This window comes from Zootoca vivipara, chromosome 14 (assembly GCF_965207765.1).
Source record: "Zootoca vivipara chromosome 14, rZooViv2.hap1.1, whole genome shotgun sequence".
NCBI classification, from domain to species: domain Eukaryota; kingdom Metazoa; phylum Chordata; class Lepidosauria; order Squamata; family Lacertidae; genus Zootoca; species Zootoca vivipara.
In genome coordinates, this window is record NC_142597.1 from 43,538,001 (window position 1) to 43,550,949 (window position 12,949).

Below are 12,949 nucleotides of genomic sequence, written 5' to 3' on the forward strand. Positions count from 1 at the left end.
TCATCTTACCATTGCAGTTATTTCTCTAGGAACTTTGAGGGGAGGGTGCATGGAAAGTCGAGGCAATATAGTTAAAAGAAACCGTGTCTGTCTGGATTAAGACACCGACAGCCTCAGTAAATATTAAGTCGGTAATGTGAAGCCGATGGTGTGAATAGATTGCTGGTGGTGTAAGAGGAGGTGTATTTTAGAATCCGTGGCTGAGCTGTCTAGTTTTATATCTTCTAACAGAATCAGCATAGGTGAGTGGTTGGTTTGTTTTTAATCACTGCTGTATAAATTCAAATAGTAGGGAAGCAAATCTTCCTCAGCATTCATCCCTCTACAAGCACAGAAGGTATGGCAATTATTTTTTGCATCTCTGTGGGACATGGCTTTGCAAGGAGAGGAGTTTTTTTAGCCTCCCAGCTGGGTAGGACCACCTGGGTTTTGCCAAGTTGAGTTGAGCGTTCCTTGAGCTCAGTGTAAGTTGCACAGAACATGACTGGGAGGCAAACTCCAGCAAAGACCCTTCATCAATAAGGGGACCACTTTCCATGGCTGCCAGCTTTCATCTGGGGCTAACTGCATCATGTTCATTTGGGTTATGGATGGATGGCTATGTCAATTTCAATTTCTTTCTGCTTCTCTCTTTTCCCAGTTTTATCAGTCTGCACATTTCCAGACCTATGTTTCACTTGCATCAGTCTGATAATTCTTTTTTTAAAAAACAACAACAACCTCATGAAAATTTGTCAGCATTTTAAGTGTGTAATTGTCCTAACATAACACATTTTTGTGTGCAATTTCTCCTAAAATGCAATTATTTTGGCAAGCTATTCCCCCTAATACAATGTGTTTTAATGCTATTTTTAGTAATCATTTTATGGCACTTCCCTCTTATATACACATTTTTCTGAACATTTTGTTTGTTTCTGGTTGGGGAACTGTTATGTAAAATTTTGATAAATGCGAATTTTGAATGCTTGCTCTGTTTCAGTACCTGCATTGTTTTGGGAAGTGTGAATTAAGTGGACTTGCATCAAAATGTGAACTGAACTGAATTTCTCACCGTTATTTCCCTGCCAGTTGGTGGTGTTGTGTTTTGTTTTATACCATTTATAGCTTGTTCAGGGTGCTAAGAGTTCTTAGGAGACATCCTGTTCCCCTCAAGGATCTATAATTCCCCGAGTTCCCTGTGAAGAGGGATTGATTTGAATCATTCTGGGAATTGTAGCTCTAGGAGGGGACTAGGGAGTCTCCAAACATCTCTCAGCAATAGCATCCTTAAAAAACTACAGCTCCCAAAGTTTTGGGGAGGGGGGAAACCAATACTGTTAAAAGTGATATCAAAATACTTTAAATATATGGTGCCAGGCAACCCCCTTTTTCATTTCCTTGGGCTTTCTGATAGTTTTTCGCCCCTTAAAATAGCTTCAACCTGTGTTTTACACTTATTGTGATGTTTTTAACAACATGTCTCTGTGAATTGGATATTACTGATATTTGGAAGGCAATCTGAGCAGAGGAGAGAGATTTCAGGATAAAATAAATGTAAAAGCTTGATGGCGGAAATAGCAAGTTATCCAGAGGAAAGTATGGTTGCTGCTTGTGATAGAGAGGAATGCTTAGCCTTCTTAGCAACTTTTTATCCAAGGGCGTTTTTTAGTATCTTTTATATGTATATTGGCACACATTCCTTTAAACAAACAAACAAAAATACTTATAACCTTCTGCCACCCTTAGATCCTTACCATAGAACTCTTAAAGCTGATTCCAATGTATTACTATCCAAATATAGTTGAAAGAAGGGGCCGGTCTTGGGAGGAGAGTTAGTTGGGGAACACCCATGTAGCAGAATAAGCATCTAAGACTTGTTAGGGAAATGTTTATTTTCCAAATAACATCGTTTCCAGGCAGACCAGGGAGCTGTACGAATCACACAGCAATCTGAACCTTTTTGTGTGGCTTTGTTCTATGTCAATTTGTGTTGTCTTTTGTCACTTGTTCTTATTCCTAGCCTTTCTGTTTTGGTTTGTTGTTGCAGCTGTCATTAAAGCTGTTTCACAGAATGAATTCTTGTCCAGTTATAGCAAGAGAGGGTCCTGTGCGAAGGGTCGCTATCTTTGGAGGAACCCACGGCAATGAGTTGTCTGGGGTATTCCTGGTCAAGCACTGGCAGGATGATGGAACAGAGATTCAGCGACCGGGGTTGGAGGTACAGCCTTTTATCACCAATCCAAGAGCAGTGGAGAAATGTTGCCGATATATTGACTGTGACCTGAATCGGGTTTTTGATCCTAAAAGACTTGGGTAAGCCTAACCTCTGTCTTGTGTGTTTGAGTGTATAAACGATTTAAACAACAACAACAACAAAATGTGCATGCATTTAAGACTGCAACCCTGCACCTGCTTACTTGAGAGTAGGTAAAGGGGTAAAGGTATCCCTGACTGTTAGGTCCAGTCACGGACGACTCTGGGGTTGCGGCACTCATCTCGCTTTACTGGCCGAGGGAGCTGGTGTTTGTCTGTAGACAGCTTCTGGGTCACACACCGTTGTGGGGATTTGAACCGCCGACCTTCTGATCGGCAAGCCCTAGGCTCTGTGGTTTAGACCACAGTGCCACTTGAGAGTAAGATCTACTAAATTCAATGTAACTTACTTCTGAGCAGACATTTATAGGGTTGCACTGTTCTGTAATAGTTGACCACAGGAGCAGCAGGCATTTATGCACAAACAGCTGTAACTCAAAAGGGAAAAATACTGTACATGCCTACTGCTTAGAGGGGCCCTTCTGGGGTAAGGGAAATGTTCCTCATGTGTTATCCAGTCACAGGGTGAGGTTTTTCTCCCTATCCCACTGGAGTCTTCCACACCCAGAACAGCAGCACACGTAGAAATCCTGTTTTCATAAGTCCACAGGGTTGAAGCAGTTGTGTCTGCAAGACACATCCCTGAGATTGGATGAGAAAACTCCAAGCGGGCACTCAAGGGATCTTTGGCTGTGCATTTCTTAATAAGCCATCCTGCCAGATGATGGCACTTTCCCAAAGCAGTGTGCAACATGGCAGTTCACGTGTGTCTATACCTGTCATTCAAAGGAAAACAAGCATTGCCCACTCCTTTGAACACTCCTAAAGTCAATTTAAAATGAATCTTAGACAGCCTTCATAAATGTATCACATTGAGACGCTGGAGTGTACCAGCAAGCCATGTCCCCAATCTTAGGTACTCATGCCCCAAAATCCATGCAATCAGATCAATACATAAAATGGGCCCCTACTTGTAAGCAGCTGTATGTTCATAGGGACATGCACATATTCTAGAACCCTGATTGCACAAGGTTTCCGTTCATGTGCAAACCTGAACATGCGTAAGAACCCCTTCAGTTGAAAATGTGGTTGTTGGGGGGGGGGGTGCCAGCATCAAAAGGGGTGGCTTGCCAGCATGGCTCAACCAACCACCTCCTGCAAGCATTTAGGGCTTGTGTGAAAAAAACCTTTGAATCCCTAGAGTACAATCACATTGCATAGATAGTGAACAACCAAATTAAGAATGATGTGCATTATTTAGCTTTTTCAGCCTTTTAAAAATGCTAATTTCACAGGAAGCAAAACTGCCAGCATAAAGGTTTAATGAGAATCAGTGCCAGCATTGCTGTGCGTGTGTTAAATTAAAGTGCTGCTATTCATCTGAGCTCCCAGTGTCATTTCCCCCCATGTGTCCTGAAATGAACTTCCTGGGCAATCTAGCTTCATGGGACTGTTCAGAATGTCACTGCACACAGGCAGCCACAACACGTTGCCAAAAGTAAAAATACAACTCTATTTAAATACAGATAGGGCAGCTCTCTGTTGTAGTGTGAAGAAGGATTACAAAATTCCAGTAGCTTCCTATGTTCCTAAGCAATTACTGTACCAGTATTAGTCATCGTGGGCCAGACGCTGCTGTCAGTAATGGAGACAAACACACATGCAAATTGCTGATGGCCACCAATTCTGACGTTAAACACATACAAATGGAAGAATAAGTATCCTGTGCCAGATAAATGAAGAGTTAATTATTTTTCCTTTTTTAAATTGCAAAAGGAGCAAATGGCTAAGTGATTTTTAATTTTTGTGCACTTTTTATCAACAGCGAACAGCTTGCAGACAACACTCCATACGAAGTGAGAAGGGCTCAAGAAATATACTACATATTTGGTCCAAAAGGTAGCCAAGGAGCTTATGACCTTATCTTTGACCTGCACAACACAACAGCTAACATGGGTGGCACCATCATACTGGAAAACTCCAGGGATGATTTCACAATTCAGATGTGTCGCTATATAAAGGTAAAAAGTTCTAATCCCACATGAGTTAACTGTGCTGAATTCAGAGCATTATTGAACCAGCACCAAATTCCCAGAGATCATAGGGACATAGGAAGTTGCCTTATACTGAGTCATACCATTGGTCCATCTTGCTCAGTATTGTCTACTCTGACAGGCAGTGGCTTTCCAGGGTTTCAGGGGGCCCTACCTGGAGATGCTGGGGATTGAGCCAGGGACTTAGAATCATAGACTTGTAGAGTTGGAAAGGACTCTGAGGGTCAACTACAGCCCCGGCGCTTCCATTAAGGCGAACTAGGCCACGGCCTAGGGTGCCAAAATGGAGGGGGCGCTGACCAGGCCGCCTGCTGCCCACCGCCACCTGCCGGTGCTGCCTCAGGCCGCTATCCGGAGGCGCGCGGGGAGCGCGGGCCTGGGGCCGCCTCCTCTGAACAGCTGAAAGGCAGGCGAGGCGGCCCCAGGCTCGCGCTCCTGGCGAGAAGTTCTGGAGGTGCGCGGGAAGCGGCAGAGAAGCGGCAGCGGCAGAAGGAGGCAGCCCCGCCCCCAGGCTCGTGCTCCCAGCGATCCCTGCGTGTCTCCGGAGCTTTGCGCAGGGAGCGGCAGCCTGGGGCCGCCTCAACTGAACAGCTGAGAGGCGCGGCGAGGCGGCCCAAAGCTTGCGCTCCGGGCGTGAAGCTCCGGAGGCGCGCAGGGGGAGCATGAGCCTGGGGCCACCTCGCTGCGCCTCTCAGCTGTTCAGTTGAGGCGGCCTCAGCCTCCCACTCCCCATGCAAAGCTCCGCAGGCGCGCTGGGGCGTGCGTGCGTCATGACGCATGCGCCTGGGGGGGCGCCAGAAAGTGTTTTGCTTAGGGCGCAAAAAGCCCTAGCACCGCGCCTGGTCAACTAGTCCAACCCTCTACAAGGCAGACACTCAACTACTGAGCTACAGCCCTCCCTCTAATATGGCATAGTGTGAAGATGGGGGGGAGGGAACCATAATATATTCCAAGCCCTATAACTTGCGTCTGCTTCCACCACTGGAATCACAACTATTGTTAGCCAGTCTGTGGCCAGCCAGCCTACTGTTTAATTCCTGAAATGGCTCTTCTACATCATTCTAGGGCCAAGGGAGGGGCACAGGTGTGTGTGGCTGAGCATTGCTAACTGACCAGAAAAAAAGAATTCTAAAAAATATTTTATTTTGCTGTATACTGCTGACTAAATTTTGCTGTTAGTTGTTGCTTTTAATATTTGGTTGTAAATAGGGATGAGTGAGTCAATTTCAGTTTCTCGTTTTTCCACTCTTAAGTTCAGTTCTCCGTATTTCCATATCAGTTTGCATTTTTATTAAAGTCTGCATAGAAATTCATCAGCATTTAGTGCACATTTCTTCTACTTTAACATGTCAATGCCATAATATTTTCCTTCATGTGCCACAGCTAGAGGCAGGAATGCTTCTGAATACCAGTTGCTGGAAGGAGAGGAGAGTGCTCTTGTGCTCGAATCCTGCTTGTGGGTTTCCTCTAGTGGGCATCTGGTTGTCCACTGTGAGAACAGAATGGTGGACTAGATGGACCACTGGACTGATCCAGCAGGCTTTTCTTATGTTCTTTTGTGTGAACTGTGTAGCTCACTCTGGCACCAAAGAGCCACGTTGTTGAGCTCAGCACCATTTGGAGATGGCAGGGTGTGTCTGCGTGTGTGGTTTCTCTGTAGCAAATTCCTCTCCTCTCCCCAACACTCACAAGGGTTAACTTGACATCAGTAAGACAGATGAGTGGAACAAGTAACAATTAATTTAAAAAACACACACCATAAAGTCCTTATGGATCTGGTTTAAGGTGATTTGATGAAGAGCTGAGCTCTGTGTTTTTTTTATTCAATACACATAAGACGTTTAAATGTCACTTCCCCTGCAGGAATGGTGGAGGAGAGCACTGCAGGAACGTTTGAGCAGTGTGCTCAATCGTACTGCTCATTTGCATTAAAGCATTGCTTGTTTAAAACAACAGTTTAATGTGACGTGCAAACTGGGCCAGTATGTGAAGAATGCGATATAGCTAAGCTACAAATATCCTGGTTGTTGTTGTTTTTCCTGTAAGAAAACCTAAATCAGAATTGAAAGGATGTGGGATGGGAAACTGCCCTAAAGGTAGCTTAATGCTTGGTCCTCTTGAGCACTGCTACATTAATTTTCTCTCATAGATAATTTAATGCTGGAATCATGTTCACTTATATTAGCACCAAACAGAATTCAGTGAAGCATACTTTGCATGATCTAAGAGAAAGACCACCAACAAACACTGCTTTGTACTTTTTCTAAAGATGGCCTACTTATTTTAAGACAGCTCAATATGAGACAACAGTCGAAGACAATGCATAAGCAAACTTTTGCACCAGTGGTCTTCTGTTAGCTCAGCATTAATGTTTGGACAAGTACAACATTTAAACAAATACTTTCCACAGGATGCTTTGGCTCCAGAAGGCTGCCCTGTTTTCCTCATTGAGCATCCCAACCTGAAATATGCAACGACCCGGTCTATAGCAAAACATCCTGTTGGTAAATATGAACATTATAAGTTTTACCCAGTCCTCAGAGATGAAATATATGCAATTGTGTTCCCAGATAGGCTGGTACCTACTGTAAGTTATGATTCATTGAGTCGTACAAGTTAGTTGTTTTCAGCAACACCCATCTGCTTTTGGCAACCACATCTAAGGGCCAAACTCAAAGTATCCACACCACACCCTGCATTAAAGTACTCTTTAAAGTAGCACTTTAAAACTCGTGGCTTACCTAAAATAATTCCTGGGAGCTGTAGATTTCTAAGCATACTGATTTCATGTAGCTTCACAGTTCTCAACACCTTGAGCAAACCACAGTTCCCAAGACCCCGCATGGCTGTTAAAGTGGTATAAGAGTGTAAGTGTAGGGTGCAGAGGTGACAAAATTCTTAGTGCCACACTTCAAAAAAGATATAAGACAATAGTGGGATACGTTGAGAGGAGGGCAATGAATATGGTCGGGGGGTATGGAAAAGAAGCCCTGTGAAACAGGGTGGAAAGAATTGGGTATGCTCTGCCTGGAGGATAGAAATTGTATGCTGACCTCTGTCCACCACTCCCAGTATAGCAACAGCAGTCACAGCCATAGTTGCTTCTATCCTGGGGAACAGACTCTGCATGGAGGTACGCTTGGCAAGCACCTGGGTCCCTAAACTGTGCAACTGCTTTCCCCATTTGAACAAACAAAAAATGTGTGCAATGCATGAAGGAAAATTTTAAATAACTGGGAATGTATACAGTAATTGAAACAAAAAATATAGGGGGGGATATAATGCCAGTCACATAGTGCTAAAGAGGAAGGGGAAGCTGATATATCCTTCATTTCTTATGCAGGCATTGAAGTGGGTCCTCAGCCCCAAGGAGTTCTCAGGGCTGACATTTTGGACAAAATGCGGAGGATCATCAAGCATGGCCTTGACTTTGTGCAAATGTTCAATGCAGGTATAGCAGTTGTCAGTATTAAGCAAGCATCAAGTAGTTTGCTAATGTGCTGGTGGGAAATAGCAATCACAAGAGGGACCTGCAACAGATTTTTGCAGTGTCCCTCATAACAGGAGCACTTCTGTTCAGGATTCCAGCCATGCCTTCTTCCAGCATACTCCACTCCATCCCACTCCCTTTTTTTCTTTTCCAAGTAATACTCAGCATTATGTGACTAACCCGAATTGGGCTACTTGGTGATGTGGGGGTTGACCCTTGCTGTTTTGTAAAAATATGCACTGTAGTTAAGGTTGCCAGACTCAATAGAGGACAGGACGTCTGTGCCTTTAATTGCCCTGCTCTCTTTTTAGTCTGGAAACCTTAAAGAGAAACCAGCAGACCCTTTGTTTAATTTCCAAGCAAAGGGTCTGCTGGTTTCTCTTTAAGGTTTCCAGACTCAAAAGAGAGCAGGGCAATTAAAGGCACAGAAGTCCTGTCCTCTATCGAGTCTGGCAACCCTAACTGTTGTTCTGCAGTTTTGGTGAAATGGTTCTCAGGGACACTTTCTTTGACTCCAAGTCTTTTAACACTCACCACCTGAATTCACAGTGATTATTTAACAAGAGAATCTTCTTAAAGCTGTACTGAAGACTAAATCCCACACATCCTTTCCCATATACCTGGGCCTAAATAGCAGGCTTTTATTGTGTACCTACACAGCATCAATGCCACAATACTATACAGTACATATTTCATTTGAAAAATTTCTTCACAGTTACAATAATAGCAACTGACAATAGCTACTATTGTTATCTCTGAAGGTATGAGCTGATGGCACCTGAGAAATATAATTACTAAACTTCATAAGATGCTGACAAAAGGAAGCATTTTACTAAATTCTATCATCTGCAGAATATATTTTATGCATTGTATATTGTGATTAAGGTCCCTGATTTTCGCTGTTCAGATAAAATTTAGATCGGGCTTTCATGCATCACTGCATAACTGGGTCATCTTTCAGTAACCCAATCTTCTGAAGTGAGACGATCTATAGAAAAACATTTTCCTGTGACCAGATCTAATTACGATATTAACAAGATACAGATAGCTACCATCTTAATGACTTCAAACATTGTCAATAAAAAGATTCATTAGATTCAGTTTCTTTTAAAAAAAAATACTAAGAGCTGTTTGACATAATACTTGGAGACGTTACTCTTTTTTCTTCCCTAGGAAAAGAATTCCCTCGGTGTACAATTGAAGTTTACAAAATAATGGAGAAAGTAGATTATCCAAGAAAGAAAAATAATGAGATCATGGCTGTCATTCACCCTAACCTGCAGGTAAACACATGCCATTTCTCTTCAGATATATAGTCCGCTGCCCTGCCCTTGAACAACAGCAATGTTGTACAAATTCCCCTTTGGTAACAGGAAAGTCACTAAAGGACCATGATTCACTTCCATACGGAATGAGTGTGTGGCTGTCTTGCTGCTCCCATATGGCTGATTCTTGAGTCTCACATTCATTTCATGCACAAATCTTGCTCACTTGAAACAAGCATGAGAGCCTGTGAGTCTTGGTAGGGCTTGCTCTGGATATAATCCTCATTGAAAGACAGCAAGTGCCTTGCAGGCTTTCTCTCCACCCACCCACCCCTGCAAATTCCCTTATCCATTACTTTTCCACTGTTAACTATAGTTTATGGTTGCCTGCTAGATGTGAATATATATCGGGGTGGGGGAACACTTTTGGCCTGGCAAGTCAGGTCTTTATCTGAACTTTGACAGATTGCCAGGGTCACCCACCTGTCAGATGACTATCTGACATCATGATGCCATCAGTCACAGTTGACCTGTGGGTAGGAAGAGCAGTCCACTTCTCCAGTGCAGTCCCCACACTGACAAAGCAGAACCAAGCAGAACCCCCTGCTCATCAGCTGATGAATGGACACTTCAATCCTGCTCATGAGGAAGAGATTAGATGAGCATGCCAGCTCACTGGCAGGTGTAGCCAACATGGAATTAAGCTGGGTGACATCAGCTGCTGGACAGCTGAGCATGGTTTGGGGAAGTGACCAAACAGGAAATACCCCGTGGCAGGCCAAGATCGGCCTATGGGCAAGAGGTTTCTAACCCCAGTATAAATGAAGGCTAACAAGATAGGCAGTAATTAAAAATTACTGAAGAAATTATCTGAAGAAGTGTGCATGCACACGAAAGCTCATACCAAAATATGAACTTAGTTGGTCTTTAAGGTGCTACTGAAGGAATTTTTTTATTTTGCTTCGACTCAGACCAACACGGCTACCTACCTGTAATTAAAAATACTGTGTTTTTATCTTCTTGTTTTCCCCCTGTCCCACAAGGATCAAGACTGGCAGCCTCTCAACCCTGGTGACCCTATGTTTTTAACTCTTGAAGGAAAGACAATCCCATACGAAGGAGACGTGATAGTATATCCAGCCTTTGTGAATGAAGCTGCTTATTATGAAAAGCAACAAGCTTTTGTAAAAACTGTAATAGAAAAATTGAGTGCAGAAGGGATCAGGGCATGTGTCTCTTAGAACTGGAATAATTTTTCATTTAACTTTTTCAAATCTTAGGATGAAACCCAATTACAGATGCATTTGATCTTTCTAACTCAAGATGGCCAGAACTCATAGGCTGTAACTCAGACAGAGACTTTAATATTTAATGGTAAGGAATATTTTTTAAGGAATAAGCACTTTGAAGGCAATATGATCAATCAACATTCAGAAGTATTGTTAGTATGAATGTATTTTAGTATTTTTTATAAATACTAAATGCTAAATATTTTTTTAATTAATAGCACTTTTTAATAACAGAGAGATATGTTTTGTATTTAATGTGTTATGCACCAAGAAGCTGAACATGGGGATATTTCATGGCCATTACTGAGGAAGGAGAAGAGGCAATGGACAAATTAAACCTGTAAAGATTATATTGTATTTTACACCAGTAAGGGCACCTCAAGTTCTGGAAGAGCTGCTGTTATGGGAAAAGTTTTGTTGGAAATCCTGGAAGCCAATACCAAAGTTTGGGGGCAAGTACCCTTTGGTGAGAGAACCCCAGCAGAGATTTAACATAGCAAAACATGCAACAAAGGAAAGTGTAGAGATAAAGGCTGTAAAACCTTTAAAATGTGCCATTTCCAGTGAATCCCAACATATCCCACTTTTAATGGTTCTTTCCAAAGTATTCCACTTCTCTAGCACACAGGTAGACCACACGTTTAGTAAGCTATAAAATAGATTACTTGCAAAACTCTTCAAATGCCAGATTCATGGGCTTTTCCATACAGCAGTCAGAAAAAGTTGCACAGGCAGTAAAATGTTGCTTGGTTACAAAATGGTAAAAGTTCCTAAACTATTGGTGTAGGAAAACATTAGTTTCAGACTTCATTCTTGTCTGAAACAAAATAGGCTGGTTAAAGCCATGTGGCTGGAAGGAGCAGCTCAGAGCTCCTCACACACCAAACTCACATGTAGACTGAATAGAACAAAAGGCTTGGTTTTCTAAGCTGAGGTGAAGTGGCGTAGGCTAAGCTTGCATACTAGTTATATGAGGCTGGTTTAGACTACAAGATTCACCTCTTGAAATCCTGCCTGCCATGGTTAGTAGCAAAATGCACCTTATCAGAGAGACACTGGCTGCTACATTAACATTAAGCAGCTGAGAAGCATGGAGAAATGGGCATGGCGGCTTCAGAGTAGCATTCTTAATAGAGTCACATCTGAATATTATTTAGGGAGGTTAATCTGGAACTGGAGTTGGGGAAAGGTTTCCAGTGAAGGTGAGAGTGGACTTATGAGCCAAAACATTTGGGTCATGAGGATGATCTCCCCAGCATGTGTGTGTTTAGATTTTTTATCAGAGTGGTAGCCCTGGGGATATATAAATAAATTATTCCAATATTTTTCTGCTGTGGAGGAGGAGATACTTGTACTCTTGAGGGACAACTCAACCGAGGACCCCCTCTATCCATTGCAGAAAAGGTACTTATATCGGTAAGTCCAACATTCTGTTTTTAAAAAAGTGTTTTATAAAGTTTGGGTTGAATAAAATGGAACAGGGGTCTATCTATGCAGGGATGGCTTCAGGCCTGAAAACACACACCCCCTTCTATCTTAATGGACCCATGGCAGGCTTAGCTGGCAGTGGAGCAAAGATGAATAAACACCCAGCAATAAAAGATAATGGGAGAGGATTTCCCCCAGCAAATTATTTGTCAAAATTACAAATACCTAAATACAGATGGTCATTTACCCTTGATAGATTCAACGTGCTACCATCTGCCTTATTGCAGGGCAGATTTGAGGGTAAACCATGCGCGGAACGAGTCTGCCCCTGCGGCTTGATGGAGGTAGAAACTGTCTCCCATGCCTGGTTACGTTGCCATTTTTGTGGGGATATGCGTTCGGTATTCATTACCCCTGCTTTGCAAAAATCTTCAAATGAATCCGAATTTCAATGTCTAAAATCCCTGGTAGAGGACAAGGATCCTGAGATCACGTTAAGAGTAGCCAAATTCTGTGTGACTGCCATAAAACGCAGGGAACAAGTGATGCTATCATAATGATTAAGCCCTTAAAAGATAATTTTAGGTTGCATTTTAGTAACTAAGTTTTAATTTATATATTTTTATAATTGTTGTTATATCTGTATTGTCCCTTGTATCCCTATTGTGTTTTATGATTTCCTTGATACTGTATGTGGGTTGGAACTGGTCTGTGACCGTAATAATAAGTTCATACCTGGCAGTGGTGGTAACATCAAGCAACAACAGCAGAATTAGCAGTGGACAGTTTGGAGCTTTTGTTTACATTTCTCATAATGTCCTATAGCAATGCCATTGAGGGGGCATTGTGAGAAATAAAAATGGGGGCCCGAGGGCACAATGAACTGGTTCCATGGTACCTTCTGTGCTTATATATTTGGGCTGTGTATGTGATAAAGGGGAGCCATACTGTGGTGAAGGCGTCCTCTTCTATTTGTTCCCATGTATTCATCAGTGTATTCATCCTTGTTTACTCCTGACAGTTCTCTCCAGTGTCTAGCTATGAGGCTTCTAGCTGCTAAGAGTAGGTGGGTTATAAGCTCTGTATAATGTGAATGGTCATTATGATCTTGGAAGATGTTCAGTAGAGCCA

At 42.6% G+C, this 12,949-nt stretch overlaps 1 protein-coding gene across 1 annotated transcript; it reads left to right on the plus strand.

Annotated features, from left to right (window-relative positions):
- On the plus strand, positions 1-11,006 carry ASPA (aspartoacylase). Its single transcript, XM_035139052.3, has 7 exons — positions 1-242; positions 2,027-2,292; positions 4,118-4,313; positions 6,757-6,850; positions 7,690-7,797; positions 9,010-9,119; positions 10,145-11,006. The coding sequence occupies exons 2-7, from the start codon at positions 2,051-2,053 to the stop codon at positions 10,340-10,342; spliced, it is 948 nt and encodes a 315-aa protein (XP_034994943.3). The 5' UTR covers positions 1-242; positions 2,027-2,050; the 3' UTR covers positions 10,343-11,006.
- The last annotated feature ends 1,943 nt before the right edge of the window (positions 11,007-12,949 follow it).

Bases quoted from the DNA above. Each gene is read 5' to 3' on its own strand.
- ASPA (XM_035139052.3), top strand. From the start codon at position 2,051: ATGAATTCTTGTCCAGTTATAGCAAGAGAGGGTCCTGTGCGAAGGGTC. The intron at 2,293-4,117 runs GTAAGCCTAACC...TTTTATCAACAG, and splicing joins TTTGATCCTAAAAGACTTGG to CGAACAGCTTGCAGACAACA. The intron at 4,314-6,756 runs GTAAAAAGTTCT...TACTTTCCACAG, and splicing joins AGATGTGTCGCTATATAAAG to GATGCTTTGGCTCCAGAAGG.